Source organism: Hippopotamus amphibius, chromosome 1, assembly GCF_030028045.1.
Source record: "Hippopotamus amphibius kiboko isolate mHipAmp2 chromosome 1, mHipAmp2.hap2, whole genome shotgun sequence".
Lineage (NCBI taxonomy): Eukaryota > Metazoa > Chordata > Mammalia > Artiodactyla > Hippopotamidae > Hippopotamus > Hippopotamus amphibius.
The window spans coordinates 135182429-135206630 of record NC_080186.1 but is presented as its reverse complement, the minus strand read 5'-3'; the positions used below and the strand labels follow the sequence as shown (position 1 = coordinate 135206630).

General features: G+C 49.4%; 1 protein-coding gene across 1 annotated transcript in view; it reads right to left on the bottom strand.

Annotated features, from left to right (window-relative positions):
* Positions 1-24202, bottom strand: part of SLIT3 (slit guidance ligand 3) — a 616264-nt gene that overhangs the window by 58859 nt on the left and 533203 nt on the right. Inside the window, exons 17-22 of the mRNA XM_057729448.1 lie at positions 22548-22691; positions 22093-22236; positions 18918-19081; positions 17716-17848; positions 2369-2437; positions 484-555 (exon numbers count right to left, since the gene is read on the bottom strand). Of these exons, the coding sequence (XP_057585431.1) occupies positions 484-555; positions 2369-2437; positions 17716-17848; positions 18918-19081; positions 22093-22236; positions 22548-22691 (726 nt within the window). The remainder of the gene's footprint in view (positions 1-483; positions 556-2368; positions 2438-17715; positions 17849-18917; positions 19082-22092; positions 22237-22547; positions 22692-24202) is intronic.

Below are 24202 nucleotides of genomic sequence, written 5' to 3'. Positions count from 1 at the left end.
TTTAATAGACTGACAAAAAACATCCTAGGGATAAAGGGAAGAGAAACATCCCCCACCATTCCAGCAAGCTCACGGGCTTCTTTTCCCAGTTTCCTCATATGTTCCTTAGCAGGCTGGCTCCCTAACCAGCTTTGCCATCACTTTCCTCTCTCGTCAAATGGTGAGTACTCACAGCGTGCAGAGCTAATGGGAAATAAATGGGTCTGAGCAAAATGTAATTGTGTAGGGAAACCCTCCACTGGGAGAGAAAATTCACGAATCACAGAAGATATTCCAAAGAGGAGTAATTAGGTGCCACCTCCTCTCTAACTACCCAGACAGTGGAGTTCTGACCTACTTTGTGTCCCTTCTCATGATTAAGATCTGCCCCATGCTGGGTCAGCCACAGTGATCACTAGAGCAGAGCACGTGAGCCTGAGGGGACAGCGGAAGGATGCACGTAGTACCAGGCCCATGTCCATCACAGCAGCTCACTGTACTCACAGGGTGGAGAGGTGAGACATGTTACTGAAGGTGTAGTTGGTCAGCATGCCAATGCTGTTGTTGCTCAGGTCACTAGGAAAGGTAAGCAGAAGAGTGTACTCTTAGTACACATTGTACTGTTAGTTGCATCCAAAGGGGGTTATTCCCAACTTTCACACATGCATGCATGCCTGTTATCCATCCATCAATCCATTCATCCATCCATCCATCCATCCATCCATCCATCCATCCATCCATCCATCCATCCACCTGCCCATCCACCCACCCATCCATCCATCTGCCCATCCATCCACTTGTCCATTTGTCCACCCACTTATCTCTCCATCCATCCATCCACCCATCCATCCATCCATCCATCCATCCACCCATCCCTCCATTCATCCATCCATCCATCCACCCATACATCCGCCCATCCGTCCATCTACCTGTCCATTTGTCCACCCACTTATCCATCCATCCATCCATCCATCCATCCATCCATCCATCCATCCATCCATCCGTCCATCCCTCCCTCCCTCTCTCTGTTCACCCATCCATCTGTCCATCCACCCATACATCTGCCCATCCATCCATCTACCTGTCCATTTGTCCATCTACTTATCTTCCCATCCATCCATCTGTTGGTCCATCCATCCTGCCGCGCAGCCATCCATCCACCCATCTACCCATCTGCCCATCCATCCATCTATCCACCCATCCATCTAGTCACTTATCCACCTATTAGTTCAAATGTTCAATTTTTGACTGAAGATTTATCAACCAGTCATTCAAGCAATTGTCGTTTGTTCATTTATCTATTCAGCTATTCAATCATTTGATGACGTCTATCCATCAATTTTATTCTACCAGCAAAACACAATCCATAACAATTTCTCCTTGTTCTAGCACTTTATTCCCCTGATCAATTCTTCCTCTCATAGTCCCTCCACTTCCCCTCTCTTCCAGCATTCATTTATTCCATCTTATCAGATTCTCTCTGGGGGCAATGAGGTTGGTGGGAATGTGGTCCTCTGCCAACTGTGACTCCAGCTTCTCCCCAGGGATAAATATTCAGAGCAGTGGTTTTCAACATCAGCTGTACATTAGCATCAGCCGGGGAGCTTTATGCTCTCCAGGGCTTAGGTTTCATGCCCAGATATTCCGATTTAATTGGTTTAAGGCGGGCTTGAGCATCAGTATTTAAAACAAAACGCAAACTACTGTGATGATTCCTATAATCAGCTGAGGTTGAGGGCCATTGCTCTAGGGCTCCCTGCCCCTAAGCAGACAGGGCATCTTTCAACTACCACTTGCCAAGGATCCTGGGTGAACTCTTGGCAAGGCAGAGAGGCTGTTGAAGGACAAAGCTCACAGAGCACCCAGCTTCCCCGGCTCACCCACGCCCAGCAGCCCTGCTCCTCATTCGGGGGTTTTCCTGGGGTTTGGCCAGTTTGGAGCCAGTAGTGGCTCCCACCTGAAAGAACCTCAGCTTGAACCATCTCCTTAGAACATTTTCTGAGTAACTAAAAAAGGTGGAAGAACAAATGCCAAAGTTCTGTTTATGGCAAGCCTAAGTGCTGCCACAGCTTGCAAGAAACTGAAGATTGAAGGATCTCAGGAATTTAATTGGGAGCCTGGAAGGTCAGAGGCTCTAAGCCAACGAAGGAGGTGACATAGGTGGCCAGCGAAGCCAGGCTCTGGATACTTCTGCATGAAGTCCTCACTGGGTGAGACCTGGCACATCCGGCCAGCCTGTTCTTCGCAGCTGCCTCCTGCTGCTCCATCCAGGGGGAAAAGTGCAGGGTGCCCCAAAGCCTGCGGCCCCAGCCTCCCCACCCTCTGCATCAGTTTCCTGAGCTCCCCAAGGAGAGAAAACGAAATATCCCACCAATGCTGGGCTCCTTACATGAGTGTCAGGTGTCGGAGGGTGGACAGCTCCTTGGGCACGGCTGTTAAGTGGTTTCCTTCCAGGTACCTGAAAGAGGGGTGCAGAGTCACGCTGGGCAAAGAGACACTGGGCACATTGCCGTTTTCTCGAGATGCCTCCCCTGACTTCCCAGGCTGGGTTGGGTCCCTGTTTTGCTCTCTCATAGCTCTTTTTCTCCCCACTTCAAAGCACAATACTACATTTGTCATCTAATATTTATTTGTGTGACTTTCAACTAATGACACTTCTCCCCACTGGGCTGCTAAGCTCCATGATGGCAGGGCTCTTGTCTAAAATTGCCCAGGGGAACTTCCCTGGTGGCACAGTGGTTAAGAATCTGCCTGCCAATGCAGGGGACACGGGTTCGAGCCCTGGTCCAGGAAGAGCCCACATGCCGTGGACCAACTAAGCCTGTACGCCACAACTACTGAGCCTGCGCTCTAAAGCACGCAAGCCACAGCTACTGAGCCTACGCTCTAAAGCCCGCAAGCCACAAATACTGAGCCCGCAAACCACAACTACTGAAGCCTGTGCACCCTAGAGCCCGTGCTCTATAACAAGAGAAGCCACTGCAAAGAGAAGCCTGCGCACCGCAATGAAGAGTAGCCCCCGCTCACCACAACTAGAGAAAGCCCGAGTGCAGCAACAAAGACCCAATGCAGCAACACCCCCCCCAAAAAAAAATTGCCCAGGGTTGGAGCCCCCTAAAACTGTGTACAGAGTGGCACACAGTAGGTGTTCAATAAATTCTTTGTTGACTAAAGCACCCACTTTGTGCCTGGCCTTCACAATACCCTTACATGGCAGGGATTCACAGTTGAGAAAACAGAAGTTCAGAGATGTTAAAACGCATGCCCAAGGTCACACAGCGAGCAAGGGGCCGAGTTAGTACTTGAACCCAGGTCTCTCTGACTGCAGTCTTACCACAGTTCCCTGTGGCCTCTACTTAGCTAGTGGAGGGTGTGGAGAGCTGAGGCATGATTCATCTTAAGAACCCTAATTCCATGTGGAGCATCTCTGATGTGCATCTGGAAATCGAGGAGATGGGGCATGTTCCTGGAGCCCTGTGCTATGGTCCCCAGCAGGATGACCACATGCAGGAGGGGACAGGGGTCAGAATCAGGGCACCAACAGAAGGAGACTCGTCCTGAACAGGTGAAGGCTGAGCCTAGACCTGCCTGGACTGCAGGGTCCTGTACTGACCTGCTCATTAAAACGCGAGTGCTGCTGAAGATAGAGAAGGAAGTTGTGTTTTGACGATGGGTTACAAAGGTTATTGCTACAGAGGACATGGGCTGATTCATTCATTCCCACCCTTGCTGTAAACCCCTCTCCCTGGGCTTCCTGTTGCTCTAAGGACAAAACAGCAACACCTTTAAGATGGCTTATGACGTCTGCTCTGGTCTCCTGGGTGAGCATCCCTGGGTATAAAGCTCTCACAGTTTCCTCTCCCATAACAGTCAACATCCAGCTGCTGTTGTTTTTGGTGCTGTGCCTGGCCTTAGGCTCCATGAAAGGCAGACCCTAGGTCTACCTTTTTCTAGCTCAGGGATTCTTAAACTGTAATGCACATACAAATCACCTGGGAGCTTGCTAAAAAGCAGACTCTGATCCAGGAGGTCTGCCATCAGGTTGCAGAGTCTGCATTTCTGATAGGCTCCTGGGAGAAGGTGGAGTTCCTGGTCTACAGGCCACATCTTGAGGGTCATAACCATAAATTAAGGCCAAGTGACTTTATTCTCTCGGCTGGCCCTGAGGGATCCCCGTGGCATAGAACATCGGGCAGGAGCCCCACCTGGTCTTTGGATGCCACGGCGTGTTGGATTAATGTCCCTTTGGTCCTCAATCTTTGTTGTATATCTCTTCTGCTCTAAGATCTATGCCAGATGCTGGGGGAGATACAAAGATGAACCAGACCCCATTTCTGCCTTCAGGGAGCCTGATCATCTGACTTAAAATTCAGCCACACACACACACACACACACACACACACACACACACACACACACACACACAGAGTTAGATCGTGCCCTCAGGCAGAGGAGCTAAGAGAGATGTATTCACTGATGCAGTCATTTATTCAGGCAGAAATATTTATTGGGCAACTGCAATGTGCCAGGTACCGTATAAACTGGTGAATAAGACAGGAGTGGTGCCTGCTTCCTGGCATTTAAAAATCTAATGTGTGTGTGGGAAGGCGGCGGGGAGGGGGAGAATGAGAGGGACGGGGCGGGGGGTGGGGAGAGAAAGGGAGGGAGAAGGAGGGACACACATGCAGTAATGTAAATTACAAACTGCAGTGTGTGCTTTGGAGGAAAGGAACAAGGTGCAGTGAGAGAGAATGCCAAGCACTTACTGTAGAAAGATGCAGCCAAGGAGGAGATGCAGCACAGGAGAGTGCAGCCTGGGGAGGGCCCTGAACTTGAAGGAAAGGCCCAGGAGGCCAAAGTCTGGTGGGTGAGGGGAGGACAGTGGGAGTGGGGCAGATCACACTGTGGTCAGTTCATTCACCTGTCAGAATGGCTATTATCAAAAAGGCAAGAAACAAGTGTCCGCGAGCATGTGGAGAAGAGGGAATCCTTGTGCACTGTAGGTGGGAACGTAAAATGGTGCAGTCACTATGGAAAGCAGTATGAAATTTCCTCAAAAAACTGAAAATAGAACTACCATACATCCAGCAATTCCACTGCTGGGTATCTATCTCAAGAAAATGAAAACACTAATTCGAAAGATACATGTACCCCAACGTTCATAGCAGCCTTCTTTACAACAGCCAAGGCACGGAAACAACCTAAGTGTCCGTCAACAGATGAACAGGGACTTCCCTGGTTGTGCAGTGGTTAAGAATCTGCCTGCCAACGCAGGGGACATGGGTTCAATCCCTGGTCCAGGAAGATCCCACATGCCACGGAGCAACTAAGCCTGTGTGCCACAATTACTGAGCGTGCACACCACAACTACTGAAGCCTGCATGTCTTAGAACCTGCATGCTGCAACTACTGAAGCCCACGTGCCTAAAGCCCGTGCTCTGCAACAAGAGAAGCCACTGCAATGAGCAGCTCGCACATCACAGCAAAGAGTAGCCCCTGCTCTCTGCAACTAGAGAAAGCTCAGCAACAAAGATCCAAGGCAATCAAAAAAAAAAAAAAGATGAATGGGTGGATAAGTAAGGAAATGTGGTATTTATACAATGGAATACTACTCAACCACTAAAAGAATGGAATTCTGCCACTTGCAGCAACATGGATGGACCTAGAAGTTATTATGTAAGTAAAATAAGTCAGATGGAGAAAGCCAAATGCTGTATGATTTCACTTAAATGTGGAATCTAAAAACCAAACAAAATAGAGACAGACTCACAGATACAGAGAACTGGTGGTTGCCAGGGAGGAGGGGCCGGGGGACAGATGATATCGGTGAAGGGGATTAGGAGATACAGATTTCCGGCTATCAAATAAATAAGACACGAGGAGGAAATGCAGAGCAGAAGGAATACAGTCAATCGTGTTGTATATAATGATGAATGGTAACTGGTCTTACTGGGGTGTTCATTTCATAATGTATAAAAATATTCAATCACTGTGGTGTATACCCGAAACTAATACAATGTGTATAAAAATATTCAATCACTGTGGTGTATACCCGAAACTAATACAATATGTTCATTACAACAATTAAAAAAATCCCATCCCCTAAAAACCAAAGTGCAGGGAGAGGCCATGACTGCAGACAGGTGCAGGGGCTGGTGCTTCGGAGGGCTTCCTGAATGCCTCTTCCCCAGCATTACCTGCAGGATATTTACATTTCGTGTAGACACTGGCCCTGCTCCTCATTAGGTGATGGTTGCGGGAGGGGCAGGTGTGTGAGGGGAGGCTTCCAGCTTTCTCCACTAGGCAGGGAGGCTGTGGGGGTGGTGGGACTCCAGGGTCTGCAGAGGCTGAAGGAGGGGAGACAAGCTGTGCTGGGCCACCACCCGCTCGCCTGCAGGACGTGTTTTGTGGACGAGTGGCATGGAGGGAAGCTGGGAGGTAGGAGCTGGATGAATGAGCAGGGCTTCTGGGGAGGCGCTGGTCCAAAGAGCATCTCTGCTGGAGGAAGACTAATTAACCCCAAGGGAAGGAGCCTGGCCTCAGCCTGGCAGCCATCTCACCCTCTCCTGCTGTTCATTCAATCTCTCTCTCTCATTTGTTTGCTACAATCACTTAGCAAACTTGAGGCATCTAAGATGAAACTCAGAACAAGATACCTAAACCCCAAGTCTCCTTGCTGGGATATGTATAGGAGGCCCTGTGGCAAGCACATCAGAGGGTGGGCCTATGGTGTGGGCTTGCTGTGCAGCTCGCGGTAAGTTACTCAGCCTCACAAACAACACAACAAGGACAGTAAGAAAACCAAAACAAAACTCACCATCAATAGCTGAGGTGTATATGCCAGTGCTTTGGGAGAAAGACTCTGGTCTGTTACCTCCTCTAATCCTCTGGAGTTGGGGGGGGGGTGTATTTTGCTGGGTATTTTTGTCCATCTTGTGGGCTCAGAGAGGGAAGCGGTAAGCTCAGGAGCGGGGATCTAAGCTCAGATCGGATGGACCCCAGAGCCCTCCGTAGCTAGCCCTGCGCTACTGCACCTCTCCCTCTGTGCCCCTTATTTTCACTTTTGGCTGGCTTGGCCCAAGAGGATGTGCTCTACTATGCAATCGATTTGCTAACCCCCACTAGCATGGAAGCTGCATGAAGCAGGGGGTTTTGCCAGTTTTGTTTCCTGCTGTATCCCAGAGCACAGCATAGTGCTCCGTTCATGGTAGGGCTGCAAATATTTGTTGAATGAATGAATGAATGAAAGTGGTGAAAGGCTGTTCACAGGACCCTTGATTAAAAAGACAAAAAAAAAAAAAAAACTACAGTGGTGTCAAGGAATGCCCTGGGCCTGGTGCAGCTCCACCTGCAGGGCAGGCCGTGCTCCATACATGCACGCATTTGCTAAACAGTTGAATAAATGCATACATGGCCACTGGGATTCAGGGATGCTGAGAGCATCCTCATCTGACCCAGGGAGGTTCAGGGCCTGGAGGACGGGCAACGTGACACAGATGATTCTGGAGTCTGTGGAGCCCACCATGCCACTGCCCTGGGCTCCAGCCTGGCTCTGGTTAGGACGATGCTGATTCTACTGGCCTTTCTCCCTGCTGAAAATCCTTCTCTGTCTTCCCCCACTTGTTGAAGAAGGGCTAGCCAACTCTTGCTCGACTCCTGCAAAGCCTTTTGTGGTCTGTCCTGTACCAGTCAGGATTCTCCAAAGAAAGAGACCAAAGGGAATATGAATATTATGTATACACATATACATACATACACACACACACATATATGCAGAGAGAGGGAGAGAGATGAAGAGAGAATTTAAGGAAGGTCAGGTATGCAGACTGGAAATTTGAGCAGGATTTTTATGTTACAGTCTTGAGGCAGAATTCCCTCTTTTCCAGGAAAGCTCTGTTTTTTGCTCTTACGGTCTTCAACGGATTTTATGAGGCTCACCTCCACATTAGAAAGGGTGATCTCCTTTGCTTAAAAAGTCAGCTGACTGTAGATGTTGATTGCATCTACAAAGTACCTTCACAGCAACATCTAGCTCATGTTTGCCCCAACAACTGGGCACCACAGCCTGGCTGAGATCACACATGAAATTAATCCTTGCAGTCCCTACCTGCTCTCTGGTTCATCTTACAGCAAACTCTCCCTTGACCTCTGGCTCCACCTCCACTGACCTTACCCCTCCTCGAATGCCCCATGCTCTGTTTGGGGGTGGGGAGCAGGTCTTTGCACCCGCTGGTCCCTCTTCTCCCTCCCTATCTAGTTAACTCACACAGCTGCTCAGACCTCAGCTCAAGCATCGCTTCCTTGATACCATCCCCCACAGCGCCTGGCGACATCCTTCGTGTGAATCTGTGATGATGGGGCAGAATCGTGTCTGTTTGGCTCACTACAGCATCCCATACACTAACGGGCAACAGGAGATGCTCGGGAAACATGGTCTGTGTGATGAAGACCCTAGAACTCCCCAGGTGTTGCTGCATTTGCCACTGCGGAGCCGAGTGGGAGCTGTTTTAAGTGCAGAATGTCCCTGGCGACCTGGCATCGAGGCTCAGAAGATGCGGAATCAAAAGGTTTCACTTCAGAAATGCAGATGCGGTAGTGTGGGAAAGCACTCTTTGTAGGAAGCCCTTCATGAACACTCTGAACTCCAAAGTTGCCCGTAGCCTGCAGCCCAGGCCCCGGAGGGACCCCTTCAGAAGACTGCACTCTTGCCCTGCCAGCCTTAGAACTACCAGAGCATTCGGAGCGGGTCAGCCTTTGCGTTGATCTGCATTTAAATGCTCTGTTTCAGCCCCAGCGAGCACATGCACACGAGGACACGTCCGCCTTGCATGAAAATCCACACGGAGCTCTGTCGAATGGATTGTTCCCCATTTCTGTTTCAAGCTTTGTGGTGCTCGCAAGGGCCCCACAAAGAACTCTTGGACCTACTGAATGCTGAAGGAGGAGGAGGGCAGCCACCTTCCAGGAGCCCCGACTCCAAGCCAGGAGTCCAGCTGGGGGTCTGGGTGATGCACGGGCAGCTTGGGAGGCAGGCTGCCGAGCCTCACAGTCTGGCTCCACCAGCTAATAGCTGTGTGACCTTGGGCACATTACTTACCCTCTCTGAGCTTGTGTTTCCTCATCTGTAAAATGGGGTTGGTAATAATCGCCACCCTGAAGTGATTATGAAGATTAGATGGGAGTCTCTGTGGAAAGCCTTGGAGCAGTACCTGGCTCCCATACCTCTGAACTGTTCCATACGTTTTGAATATACATACATATGCATCTATTTAACCTCTCTGAGCTCACATTTCATCTGTTTACACATGCAGATACATTCACACGTATATGTACATACACATACACACATCTATCTCCGCACCTAACAATGCATAGGATTACTGAAAGATAATGATTCCTTGGCTGTCTATTCTCCAGAGTCTGCTTGAAAAGTAATATCTCTAAAATGAGAATCAGATCATGTTACTTTCCTGCTTAAAATTCTTCCTTGGCTCCCATGTTTCTCCTGGGATAAAGAGGCAGCCCTCACCACGGCCTGCAAGCACGCACGTGGCCGTCCTCAAGTTTTCAGTACAGACCCTCTGCTTTACCATTCTATCTGCTGCATCTCATGGTCTTCTCCGTTTCTTGACTTTAAGGTCTTTCCACCTTGGGGTCTTCATAAAACACGTTCTTCCCACTCCTTTTCCTGCTTTGTTTTCCTGGGAAACACTCTTTTATGTCCTATCTGAAATGCCTAATTTACCGGTTAACTTTTGCATTGGTTTTCTCCCCTGGCCTAAGTTTCTGACCTCAGGGATCTTATCTGTTGTGTAAGCTGCCGTGTTCCCAGCTTCTGTGACAGGATCTGGCACAAGAAACTCAATGAACCCTTGACTGAGTGAAGGGGGCTCGCTCAGGCCTCCCTCAGTCCCTCCCACAGATGACCGTGCCCGCCCGGCAGCCTAGAAGTGTGGTCTACTGAAGCCATCTGCTGAGGTCTCCTCCGGGCCAGGGTCTGCGCCAGGACTCCTGAGTGCCGCTGAGCCTGCAGCCGGCCTGCTCTCCAAAGATGTGGTCAACGCCCTCCAGCTGGCTGCAGGCAATTTCTGTTCCCCTTCCTGGGCCAAATAAAGGCAAGGACGCAGTCAGTGCTGGGCCGTTGCTTTAGAAAGTGCTCTGGGGAGCCTGCCCAGCACAGGGGGTCACAGAAAACAACAGCCTCTTCTTGGGCAGCAGCTGGCACTGCTAGAGAAGGTCCAGCTGTCAGGACGGACCCGGCCGGAATCACTGACAGGTCCCTATTGCTGTGTTTGCCTTCTCCCTGCTTGAATGCAGCCGGCAGGTTCCAAGGAGGCCTGTGGCTATCTTCTGCAAATGCCCAACAAGCGTGGCCACTGGGCTGGGCACACAGGGACCCGGGTTTCTGCCAAAGGGAGGGAGGAGTTTAGGGGCCAGAGGATGGGCCTTGGGATCAGACCGACCTGGGCTTTTGTTTACGTTCTGCTGCTTCTTGGCACAGTGATTTTTAAGAAATTATTCAGCCTTCCTGAGCCTCAGTTAACTCATCTGCAAAATGGAAATAATAACGGCTGCCTTGTAGGATTGTTGGGAGGATTAAATGAGATCACAGCTAAAAAAAAAAATCTGGCACAGCCCCTGGCACACAGTAACTGCTCTAGAAATGATAGCTGTGGTGGATTTCACGCAGTCAGGACATTTTCCCTTGATTTCCTAAAGGCTGGGGTGGGCAAAATTTCCTGGATTCCTCCCTATCTCAAAGTACATCTGCCCAGGCTACTCATTTGTTCTCATCACTGACTGTGTTGCTCTGCCCCTTCTTTTGCATGCATGTCCATCGCCCTAATGAGATTTGAGATGAGCTTCACTGGAGCTACTTTTTGTACCCCAGACCCCATCCTCTAACCCCTTGGAGCTAACCAGTGCCGGGCTAGGTCTCGCCCCCTCCTTCAATCAACGCATTCTTGTCATCACCTCCTGCCAAATTCACTTCCAAAGAGCTGTGTCTTAGCCCTGTGCCCTCCTGGTCAAGCCCCAGCCCTTTCTAGTCGTCTGTCAGTGCCGTGTGTGCGCACACGCTCATGCCTGCACTGCCAGTCTGCTTCCCACGATGTCCTCAGACCCTTCATCGCTATAGAAATTTTTTCTTCCAACAATTGTGCCTGGAGGGAGGTAGGTCATCCTTCCCTTCTCCTCTTTTTGGAATATCAGTGGTAGGACATCAGATCCATGATCATCGTGGTCCTCAGGCCAAATCAATATCAACACTGCCTGGATGCTGACCAGGAGTGGCCCATGTGGGGACACCCTTTACCAGCATGAGATTCTCATTCTCCTCTCTAGCCCTCAGGAAGATGGAGGCTTGCCGAGTTTGCTTCCAGAACCAAGAAGGCCTGATGTCAGTAAACATTCCGTTAAGTGGAAGCAAACAGATTCTTAGGTTAAGTTTTTTCAGAGTGGTAAGCCTGACACTAAAATGTGCATGGCATAGAATAACAGAAATGTCTGAAGCCAACGAGGCCCTACCTTTGCAGAGAGTATTTGTGTCAGTGACCTTGGGGGCTCAGATGTCCCTCATCTGCTTCTGCTCTGCATTTTTTTTTTTTTTTTTTTGGCCATGCTGTGTAACTTGTGGGATCTTAGTTCCCCAATCAGGGATGGAACCCAGGGCCCCAGCAGTGAAAGCACTGAGTCCTAACCACTGGGATGCCAGGAAATTCCCCTGCTCTGCTTTTAATAGGACTTTGCAGGCTTGCTTTTAAATCAGAAACCTGATGCTGACTTCCAGCGGGTGGCTCTGTGTATTCTTTGCCTGATAGTGTGAAACGACCTGAGTGGTTCTCAAGGTGTTGTTCACAGACCCCCTGGGGGTCCTGCTTCAGGGGTCTGTGGGGCTAAAACAATTTTTGCAATAAGATTAAAACTTTGTTTTCCTTTTTCACTGTGTGAGTAAAACTGTTGGCACCTTAGTATAAATCAAGGCAGGGGCACCAAATGATATTAGTGGTCACTATTCTACACCTCCAGGTACTTGAAAGTAAAAAAAAAAAAAAAAAAAGCCAGTTTCACTTAAGAACACCCTTCACGAGCAGTAAAAAGTTATTAATTGTATTAAACCTCGACTCTTGAGCACACAACTTTTCGTGTTCTGTGTAACAAAATGGAATGTGTATATATAAAGCCTTTCTGGTGCATAGGAGGTATACTAGTTGTCTTGAGGAAAAGCACCTGGGCAACTCAGTTACAAGCTGAACTAGCTGTTTTTTGTTTTGTTTTTTTTCCCATAAACACCATTTTACTTAAAAGAATGACTAGCAAACGGGTGATTCAGAGATGGGTATTTAGTAGACAATTTCTTGAAAATGAACAGAGTGAGCCTGTTACTTCACGGAAAATGACAGCATTTTTAGGAGATGATAAAAATTGAGCTTCCAAATGAAAATTAAAATTTTAGAAAACTTATAATTGCCACACAGGGCTTGACAGTGTCCCCTTACTTAAAGACTTTTCTGATGAAATTGGTGGTGATATTAATGGCTCTGACATTTTTTTTTTTTTTGCTATTGTATAATGCAGTGTGTCAACATTGGGAAAATCTGCCTAACTGAGCAAACCAATATTTTCCAAATGATCAGCACATCCTATTACAGGATAATGAATGGGGGGAAAGTCACATTCAAGGCGCAAGACAGACGGAGTGGACTTTAACGTAACAGAATAGAAAGAGCCCACTGATATTGTTTCGAGTTTCACACTACAACTAGCCTTTGAGAAATGACGACTATGTGTTGGGAAAGTTGGACAGCTGCATGTAAATCAATGAAGTTAGAACACATCTTCATACCATACACAAACATAAACTCAAAATGGCTTAAAGACTTAAGTATAAGACAAGACACCATAAAACTCCCAGAAGAGATCATAGGCAAAACATTCTCTGACATAACTCGTACCAATGTTTTCTTAGGTCAGCCTCCCAAGGCCATAGAAATAAGAGCAAAAATAAACAAATGGGACCTAACCAAATTTATAAGCTTTTGCACAGCAAAGAAAGCCACAAACAAAATGAAAAGACAACCTATAGACTGGGAGAAAATATTTGCCCATGATGCGAACGACAAGGGCTTAATTTCCAAAGTATACAAACAGCTCCTACAATTCAAAAACAAAAAACCAAACAACCCAATTGAAATATGTGCAGATGAACTAAATAGCCATTTGTCCAAAGAAGACATACAGATGGCCAAGAGGCACGTGAAAAGACGCTCCCCATCGCTAATTACTAGAGAAATGCAAATCAAAACTACCGTAGGGTACCAACTCACACTGGTCAGAACGGCCGTCATTAAAAAGCCTACAAATAGTAAACGCTGGAGAGGGTGTGGAGGAAAGGGGACCCTTCCACGCTGTTGGTGAGAATGTAAAAAAGTGTGGAGGTTCTCAAAAAACTAAACATAGTGTTGCCATATGATCCAGCACTCCCACTCCTGGGCATATACACAGACAAAACTATAATTTGAAAAGGTACATGCACCCCTATGTTCAGAGCAGTACTATTTACACTAGCCAAGACATGGAAACAACCTAAATGTCCATTGACAGATGAATGGATAAAGATGATGTGCTACGTGTATGGAATGGAATATTACTCAGCCATTGAAAAGAATGAAATACTGCCATCTGCAGCAACATGGATGGACCTAGAGATGATCATACGAAAGGAAGTCAGACAGAGAAAGACAAATATCATATGATATCACTTATATGTGGACTCTAAAATAGGACACGAATGAACATATCTGCAAAACAGAAACAGACTCATGGACATAGAGAACAGACTTGTGATTGCCAAGGCAATGGGGGGAGTTGGGGAGGGAAGCATTGGGAGTCTGAGATTAGCAGATGCAGACTATTATATATAAGATGGATAAACAACAAGGTCCTACTGTAGAGCACAGGGAACTATATTCAATATCCTGTGATAAACCATAGTGGTAAAGAATATGAAAAAAGAATGCATATATGTGTATATATATGTATGTATATAACTGAATCACTTTGCTGTACAGCAGAAATTAACACAACATTGTAAATCACCTATACGTCAACAAAATTAAAAAAAAACAACAACAAATGACCACTATGCAGTTTTGGTGTATTATCAAAGACAAACCGTCACAATTATTTGAAAAAGCTATCAAACCTCTCCTTCCTTTTCCAACTGTATATCTGTGTGAAGCCAGACTTTCTTCTTATACTTCACCCAGAACATATGACAAGACAGTGAATGCTGAAGCAGATATAATAATCCAGTTTCTTCTATGACATTTGTAAAAATATAATATCGCTCTTCTCAATTACATTTCTTTCGGTTGTTTTTTATAAAAGTATGCTTTTTATAGAAACGTGATGGGCATCTTATTGTCATTTCTAAATGAATTAGTAAATATATATTCTACAATTTCTCAGCTGTAGTTTACAATATGGTACATATCAACAGATAAAACCCACATAAACAAAAGTTCTTAGTCCTGGATACTCTTGAAAAATGTAAAGGGGTCCTGAGACCCCAAAGTATAAGAACTTCCGGAATAATGGACAAGAGCATAGAATTTGGGGTCAGACTACACTGCTTTCTAATCCTAATGGGGCTGCTTACCAAAGATAAGACTTGGTAAGTGGATTTTACTTCCCTGAAAGTTCCCCATCACTAAAAGGGGACAAGTGGCACAGTGGCCCTACTTGTTTAAAAAAAACATTGAAGTATAATTGAGGTACAATATTGTATTAGTTTCAGGTGTACATCAGTGATTCAGTATTTTTGTAGATTATACTCCATTTAAAGTTATAAACTATTGGCTATATTCCCTGTGCTGTACAATATATCTTTGTAACATTAATTTATTAATTTTTATTGGAGTATAGTTGCTTTACAACGTTGTGTTAGTTTCTGCTGTACAGCGAAGTGAATCAGTTATACATATACACATATCCACCCTTGTTTAGATTTCCTTCCCATTTAAGGTCATCACAGAGGACTGAGTAGAGTTCCCTGGGCTGTACAGTGGGTTCTCACTAATCATCTATTTTATGTATAATAGTGTATATATGTCAATCCCAATCTCCCAATTCATCCCACCCGCCTTCCCTGTAACATTTATTTTATATGTAGTCGTCTGTACCTTTTAATCCCCTACCCCTATCTTGTCCTTCCTCCCTTTTCTCTCCCCCTGGGAACCACTAGTTTGTTCTCTATGAGCCTTTCTGTTTTGGTACATACATTCGTTTTATATTTTAGATTCCACATATAAGTGATAACATACAGTATGTGTCTCTTTCTGTCTGACATTTCCCTAAGCATAATACCCTCTAGGTGCATCCACATTGTTGCAAATGGCCTACTTCAATGACAACTTGGGGGGACTGAACGTGCAAATGTGGGTGAAGCAGGTCTCTGTTTTGCCCGACTCACCCAAGAAGAGAGAACAAAGAGGGGACCCACAGAGAGAAGGGCCGAGGGGGTGTCTGCAGAGGGCCACCTAGAGGAAAACTCACTTCCCACGTGGATGGTATTGTCTTGCTCCCTCGTGCTGGCTGCAGACTTCCACACCCTGCCCTTTGGAGAAATGCTATGTAACTTGGTTTCTTCTCCTTCTCAGTGAATTAAACTCAGTTGTATTTGGTAAGTTGGCAGTTCTGCCCGAGATCACTAATGATGCCGAGGGAGCTGGAAAGCCAGCGTTGGAAACACTGAATCTGGACTTAGCAAATGTCTCTGAACAAGAGGCCTCCAAGCCCCAGTTGTCTGGGCCTGCCAGCTTTCACTTTCTCTGGCATCTCCTTTCCTGCCTCCCCCTGCCCTCCGCAGACACTCCCTCTTCCCTCCAGGAGGTGGTTTGGGGACAGAGGTGAGGGCTGCCCTCCTTGGCGAGCTTTGGAACCCATGTCTGGCGGAGGGACGCACCATCATTTCCAAAGCAGGAAATCAGGTCTCTTCCCTAAGCGCTGAAGTTTACTTTACAATTACGGCCAATTATCTTTGTTATTTCAATCTCTGCTTCCTGGGCTTTGGGGAAAGGCATCCGCGGGCCTGTTTTCATGTCACTTTCTTCTCTGACGTGTGTTACTTGGCACTCAATGAGCCCAGGAATGAGGCATGTACCTGGGTCATTTTCCGCAGGCTCCCCATCCTGCGCAGCCCGGCAGGGAAAGGGCACGGAGCTCACCACATCACTCACGTCCATCTCCAAGGGCACGGTCCCAGCCCAGACCCAGGGCTGATACAGACTTTTTAGTGACTATCCCGACCTCCCTTTCTTCCCTTGGGCTGGCGGCCCTGGTGACAGCCTCGCTGAGTGTCAGGAGATGCCGGGAGCCGCAACACACACACAGGAACCTGTCAGCTATTCTAGACCAGGGCACAGTCAGGTTCCGCCCCGCGAGGCGGCACTGGCACAGCCCGGCAGAGAAACACTCCCCGGAGGGCGCGTGCCAAGCTGGCCCAGAGGAGGGGGTGGGCCCCGGGTCCCGGCAGAGAGGGCCAGCTTGGGATGTGGCTGGTGGTGTGGCCTGGGCGGGCCCTCCGGGTTTCCCCCAGCCCCTCTCCCTGCCCTGCCCGCTCCCAGCGCACGGCCTCAGCTCCGGCAGCCTCCCTCCCTTCCCGTTATCCGTCCTGCTCCTTGCCCTTTAGATTCCAGCTCCAGCCGCCACCCCCTCCCCAGAGCAGCTTTCTCCAATCTTCACATCGAAGTCAAATCTCCCACTTTCGGATGTCATAGCAACCTTGATTCCTCTTCTTTGTAGCACTTTTCACGGCTGTCATGTCACATGTGCCTCCAACATAGATGATGCAGAGAATGTCAACCTCGCCCACGAAACCGTGAGCCCGCACGTGTAGGGGTCACGCCCGCTTTGTGCACCACTGTCTCTCCAGTGTCAGCAGAGCACCTGACACACACGGCACCCAGCAAACACGTGTTGAGTGAATGAAGGCAGGAAGGAGACGGAATGCGGCTTGTGTGGCTGTGCCGGCCTGTCGTGCTCCCCTGGCCGCAGCCGTGCTGCTCCTGGGACAGTCCCGAGAGGACTCCCGGCCTGTGGGACTCTTTGAGCTTCCCCGGGGAGGGGGCAGAAACAAGGTTTTCTCCACAAATAGTAAGAGCCCTTCAGGAAGAGAAGGGTCTCAGGGAAGAGTCTCTCTTTCATTTAACTGGGAGTGTCTGGGGCAGGAGCAAGCCTTGAGGAGTTAAGTGGGCTGTGGAGTAAGAAGGCTCCTGCGTGGAGAGGGAGCGGGACTCAGAACTGAGACCTCATCTGTGAAATGGGTGGTTTTAAGGTGGGTCGTGTTTGTAGAAGTGCTTGGTAAGCCATAGTGCTTGTTGGCCCACGTTTTTACGTTTATCCTGTGCTGATTCTGCTGTCAGACTGAGGGATTGTGGGAGAATCTAGAAGGCAGGGTGCAGAGCAAGGGGCCTGGGGGGTGATAGAGAAAATGAGACAGTAGTCCTCCCACTTGTATCCTGGATACTCGGCACCCGCCAGGCAGAGGCTCGGGGAGAAGGGCTTCCTGTCCTCGTGTGCGGGCTGCTGCTTGCCCCTGGCTGAGGCTCTGATGCCACCCTGCTGGGACCCATTCAGGTAGGGCACCCCCAGGCCATCCTGCTTGCAGGGGTGAAGTGTGCTGGATGCTGGTGGTGCCAGGATTACAGGGTATCAGTGGTGGGGGGGGGTACTTACAGCTCCGTCACGTCCTTGGGGATGCCTCTGGGGAGGGCGCGGAGCCCCTTGTTGCTGCACCGCACCACCGTCTCCACGCAGGTACACTGCTCGGGGCAGCGTGGGCCCAGCTGGCAGCTGCTCTCGTCATTGCCTGTGGAGAGCCCAGGAGTGAGCGTGCCTCAGGTGAGCGAGGCCCATTCCCCGACCCAGCTGTCTGCAGGAAAGGGAAGCCCTCCACTTGGAGCCAGAACTGGGAATAAGAAGCTTGCTGGTCTCATCTGCGGTTGGAAGGGAAAGAAGATGCACCTGGGTTGGGGACTAGGTCTGCCCATCTTCTAGCACGTTTAACATAAAATGAAATGGCTAAAAACTTGATCAACCAGATTGTAGGTGGGGAAGAGGTAACTATTAACTGGATCAGGAATAAGCCAGACTGACTGAAGGAGCGGTCGGGGTGGGGGCAGGGCCCTGTCTACTCCCCTTCCGTTTCTCCTCCCTCTCTCCGCACCTCCACTCTACAATCTCTCTGGTGTGGTGAATGCGTCCCCAGCCCCCATTATGCCTTAAGCTCAGTTAATCTACAAACCAGTTGATCCATCTCTAGATCATCTTAAATTGACCAAGTAAAAATTGTGCTGACCTGAATTTATACAAACAAATGTGCACTTTGGAATCCAGGCACTCAAAAAGCATTGAATCTTCAGGTGTTCGTACTGCCTAGCCAGTGACAGGAATTTCCCAGAAGCTCATCTTGAAGTCTGTTTCTCATGAGCACATACTCTGAGCCTCATGATGATGCAGGCAGGAAAACTGCAGCCCAGGGCTCCCATGTACAGTTGTGTAGGTAGTGTACTGCACAAGGGTGCCCTACCATCTAATGGGTGCCAATCTCACTGTGGATATGGCAGGTTAGGATATTGGGTACAACAGTGTTTTCATAGATGGCTGTAAAGTATCTTGTTTTAACAAAAGCAGTATATTATGACAGATTTCTAACTGATGGAGGTCAAATATCTTTAGAGACATTTTAAGAAAAATTTGCACAGCAGATCTTTGTGGGCTAGCGGCAGACCTGCCACGCCCTTCAGAGCTCTGGCTGCATGCTGAGGGCAGAGGGGAATCAGATCTCAGGGTGTCCTGACCTGCAGTTACCACCTGCCTGTACCTCTTTTCTCTTGTAGCTTCCTTGCCTAACCCTGCCCCACCCCCAGCCCTCTCACCTTCACAGGTGAAGTCCTGGATGGCCACGTCCTGGATGGGAATCTCCTTGAGGAAGAAGGGCTTCTGGCACCGGGGGTTTCCACTTACAATCCGCCTCTTCCTCAACCATTTGCCCAGCCAGGCCAGGTGGCAGTTGCAGTTGAAGGGGTTGGACAGGAGGTTTCTGCGAGGAGAGAAAGGCCCTCTCTGAGTGGTTAGCCTCTATCCTTGTCTCTATCCTCTATCTTGGTCCTGGGGTCCAGGTCTGTGAGCCTAGGGCCTGGCTCTCTAGGCAGGTCTGCTTCCGGTTCAGGGGAAGGAGGAAGGATGTAGAATCTTCTAAAACTGGGAAGCAGTCTTTGCAAGGGTCTCATTCCAGACCTCCTCGGGCAGACGGTCACCACGCCCTCCCTTGTTTGATGAGCTCCAGCTGTGTGAACTGCCTCAGTTCCTCCACAGAGATTTTACTTTCAGCCTTCACACGTGCTTCTCCTCCCTCCGGGGATGAATTTCTCTGCAGTGTGCCTGGCTGGACCGTCCTCTTCCCTCAGCCCTCAGCTTAAATGACCCCTCCTCGAAGAAGCCCCTCATCTCAAGGGAAATGAAAAGTTCTGCCCTGTCCCGTCCTCCCCCACCTTCCTGCCCCTCATTCCCCTTCATTTCCTCCACAGCACCCATCAGAGCTGGTCACGTCTCCCTCCTGGGACTCTCAGTTCCCTGAGGGGAGGGACCAGGTTGTCCATCCAGCTCTGTCTCCAGGAACTAGCAGGACATCAGCACAGGGACTTTGTACGAATCTGTCAGATGCAATGATGGGACAGATGGAGGAATGAGGGCAGCTATCACTTTCTGAGGGTTTCCAAGAGGACAGGAACCGGGCTGAGTACTTTATAAATCCATTTTCTCATTCAGACTTGTCATAGCAGCCCTGGGAAGGAGATGACAGCATTCGCATTTCACAAATGTAAAACTTAGGGAGGTTACAGAAGAGGGCTGGAGAATACTTTAGGGGCTATGGTTTGACATGGCAATTAAAGGCTTGGGAGTCAGTCTTTCCTGGGGTTGACCCTGGCTCTGACACCCAGTAGCTGTGAGAAGATGGGTAAGTTCCTTCTCCTGTCAGAGCTGGGTCCCTTCATGCTTTGTGACTCTAGTCCTCTGGGCATCTTTTGTGTCTTTGGATTCCCGGTGGGGAGGCATCCAGGAAGGGTGAGAAGTGGGCTAAGAGAAACCAGTCCACCTGTGCTAGTTTCTAACCCACTGTCCTCTGTCTTCCTGTCACTCATTCATTCAACTCATCAGTTCGACAATTATATAATGGGCATGTACTTAGTGCCAGGCTCAGAGGCAGGCACTAAGGACATGGCAGGAAACAAAACAGTCATATATCCCCATCCTTCTGGAACGTATATTCCATTTGATGGGAGCCAGACAATATGTCATTAACAACAAAAAAGTATAGTACGTTAGGAAACAGTCAATGCTATGGAAAAAATTAGAAGAACGGGGCTAGAGGAACTGGGGGTGATGGCAGAGGGGTGGAACGGGGCTGAGGCAACTGACGTTTGAGCAAATAACAGACGGAGGGGAGGAAGCCACGGGGAGGGCAGTTCTAAGGTGGGAGCGGGACTGGGGTGTGGACGGAACAGTGAGGAGGCCGGTGGGACTGGAGTGGAGGGAGGTCCTGAGGGACTAGATGGCACGGGGCCTTTAGCACATTCTGTAACTTTGGCTTTTATTCCCAGCGAGGTGGGTGTATGGGAGCAGGACCACAGGCAGCAGCAGGAGATGCAGCAGAGGCCTTTCTCTTCTGTCTTCCAAAGGGTCTTTGGCCGGACTTCCCTGGTGGTCCAGTGGGTAAGACTCCACGCTCCCAATGTAGGGGACCCGGGTTCAATCCCTGGTCAGGGATCTAGATTCCTCATGTCTGCTGCAACTAAGAGTCTGCAAGCTGCAACCAAAAGTCTGCAAGCCTCAACCAAGAGTCTGCAAGCCGCAACCAAGAGTCTGCAAGCTGCAACTGAGTCTGCAAGCCGCAACCAAAAGTCTGCAAGCCACAACCAAGAGTCTGCAAGCTGCAACCAAGAGTCTGCAAGCCGCAACCAAGAGTCTGCAAGCTGCAACTAAGAGGTCCACAAGTTGCAACTAGACCCAGTGCAGCCAAAAACAAACCAAAAAACCAAAACAAACAAACAACCCCCCCCCCCCAAGAAAAACAAAGGGTCTTTGGTGAAGGGAAGAGAGGGAAAAACGAACCAGCAATTAAAGGTAACAGAGCCACATGGAAATACTATGAGTAAACATAAAAGCTAACATATGCTGAGTACTTTTTATATCTCAGGCCCCTGCTGTGCACTTTACCAAAATTAACAATCCTATGAGGTGGATTATGAGAAGGGACAATTAAACACAGAGAGATGAAGTAACTTTTCTAAGGTCACACAGCAAACAAGAGGTAGAGCTAGGATTTGGACCCAGAAAATTTGGCTCTAGAGCCCAAAGCTTTCACCATTATTCTAAACAGCCTCCCTTACCAACAAAGTGAACTTTGTGGGCAGGAATACTCTTTAGGTGTTCAGAAGGTCAGATTCTAACTGGTTCTGATACACATGTAAGCAGTCACTGACAGCATTTTAAAAACTGGTCAGATCATGTCACTGGCCCGCTTAAAACCTTCTGTGACTTCCTGATGTGCTTTGGATAAAGACCAAAATGGCCCACGTCAGTCCTGCAGCCTGGCCCTGCCCTTCCCTTCAGCCTTGCCCGCTCTGTACTCTGACCACATTGGACTTTGCTCAGTCCCGCATATCTGCTCTGCTTCAACCCAGCACAGGGCCTTTGCACATGCTCTTTGCCCTGAAGGGAATGCACTTCCCGCTTTCTTGACCAAGCTAACTCCCACTCACCTTCCAGAACATAGCTCCAGGGTCCCCTGACAAAGCCTATGCTAGGTTTTCACATCACTGTGGGCCTCTGTTCTGTGGCAACTCACTATGCCATGAGCGCCAGGAAGGAGGGCCCACGCCTGTGACTCCTCAGTACCGAACAGTGCCCGGCACACGGAGGGAACCTGACACACGTTTACGTTGACAGATGGATAGATGACCTTGGGCCAAAGACAGCAGGGCGCTGCGAGGGGAGAGTCTGCAGGAGAGGAGCCCAGAGTGAGCGTGCTGCGGGTCCAGGAGGACTTACATGGTGGACAGCGAGACGAGCGTGGTGAAGGCTCCGGGGGTGATGGTGGTGATCCGATTGTCGTAGAGGGACAGCAGCCTCACTGAACTCAGGCCAGCAAAGGTGTCGTTGCTCACACAGCTGACCAGGTTACTCCTCAGCATCCTGCAGGGAGAGGGTGGGGTGAGCGAACACAGGTGTCATCCTGTCCCTCCAATGACAGTGCCACATTGGGGTGTGTGTGTGTGTGTGTGTGTGTGTGTGTGTGTGTTGGCGGGGATGCTTAGCATGCTAAGTTCTTTCCCATCCAGGGCTGGGAAGTGTCTAATGTCTCTCTGGCTCTGGGAAGGCAGGGATTCTGCAGGCCAGGACAGCACCCGGGCCCAGTCCGCTGCCCGCCAGCCCTCACAGTCCCCCTGGTGCCCCTGGCCTCCCGTCTCCCTCCCTCGGCCTTGGCCCAGGCCCCGGGAACTCACAAGGTCTTGAGGCCGCTGAGGCCACGGAACATGCGCCCGTGCACTGTCTCCAGCTGGTTCCCCGTCAGCATCAGCTCCTGCACGCTGGCTGCCCCGTCAAAGGCACCCTCTCTCACCTCCTTGATCTTATTGTTACTCAAGTTTCTGGAAGGAGAGGACAGAACGGGTCAGGATGCAGGGACAGAATCACTAGCTCTGCACCCTGCTAGGGACTCTCGGGCGCCCCTTGGACTGAGAACTGGCTGGTGGAGGCTCCGTCTTGGGCTTCCTGACCTTTGGCCTTCAGCACGCGTGCCTCAGGAAGCAGGGAGACCAGCCTCACACGGGGTAGGTGGATGGGTGGCCTACCTTTGTGAAATAGATTGTGTAGCATTTGAAGTCTTTCAGTGCCATTCTCTTTTCAATGCCCTGGGGACTGGCAGATTTAAAATGGTTCTCAAACTTATTTTCTCTCTTCAACAGATGATCTAAGTAGTGATTCTCAAGAGGAGAGCAGGAGAAAAATATAAAACATGCCTGCTCCCTACAGGGTGAGGCATTTGTAGAACCTTCAGCTCTTTCACCTTTTGAGATCCCTGATATAAATGGACCCTTTCCAGTTACCACACTTTGCAGACTTATTATGTACCAGGCACCAAGGGAGGGGTTTGGCCAACAGAATCACATCAAATCCTTACAACAACGCCCATCAGGTGGGTCTTATTTTTATCATTATCTTATTTTACGGAAGAGGTGGCTGAGGTTCAGAGAGGTTAAGTGACTTGCCCACAGTCACACAGCGGATAGCACTGGGATTGGAAACCAGGTTTTCGGGCACGTAGAGAAACCTCCAGTGAACTGCTTTTTCTAAGTGAATGTTCCTTTGGTGAAGTGGACGCCCATCCCCTCTACTCCTGCTCTACAGAATTCAGGGTTTGGGACATTGTGTTTTCCTAAGTGGGCTCGGTCCTATCAAGTCTCAGTGCTGCCATTTCTAATTCTGCCTTTGAGCTCTGAGAGCTGGCTCTTCCCTCCAATGCCTAACCACCACACGGCAAGCTGCATGCGAGATCTGAGCAGCAAGCAGGCTCTACAGAACTATAGGTGCTGAGAGCCGCAGGGGGTCTCCATGGACCACCCAGATGTTCAGGCCTGAAAAGTAGCCCCAGCTGGCTGGCTGGAGTGGAAAGTGATGGAGTTTATACAAGTTGAGGGAAGAATGCACCCTCCCCAGCAAACATCCTAGGGGACCTTGTTCTGTGAAGAGGAGACCTGCAGGTGGAGATGGAGCTGCTAATGGGCTGAGCTTGTTAGAACTGAGGGCTGACAAGAGACAGACCAGCTGGCCCATTGTACTGCTGGACATACTGAGGCCCAGGGAGGGGAGGGCACTGCCCCTGGTCTCAGAGCATTGAAGGGGGTACAGCACCCCATGAGTCCCCGGTACTATTGCTTCTCTCAAGTGGCTCCTCGAGGAGCTCTGGGCTGACCCACGGCACCCCCAGGGGGTGCAGACTCCTAGAGGGATGGTTCAGAGCAAGTAAAGTTCAACTGGGCACCCAAGGGCTCGATGCAGGCTGCCTGCTCTCTTCCCAAATAGGGACTGGTCTGCAAGGGGTGGCAGTACCCACACTTGCGGGCAGGTGTGGGGGAAGCAGTTCCCACCCTCACATCTT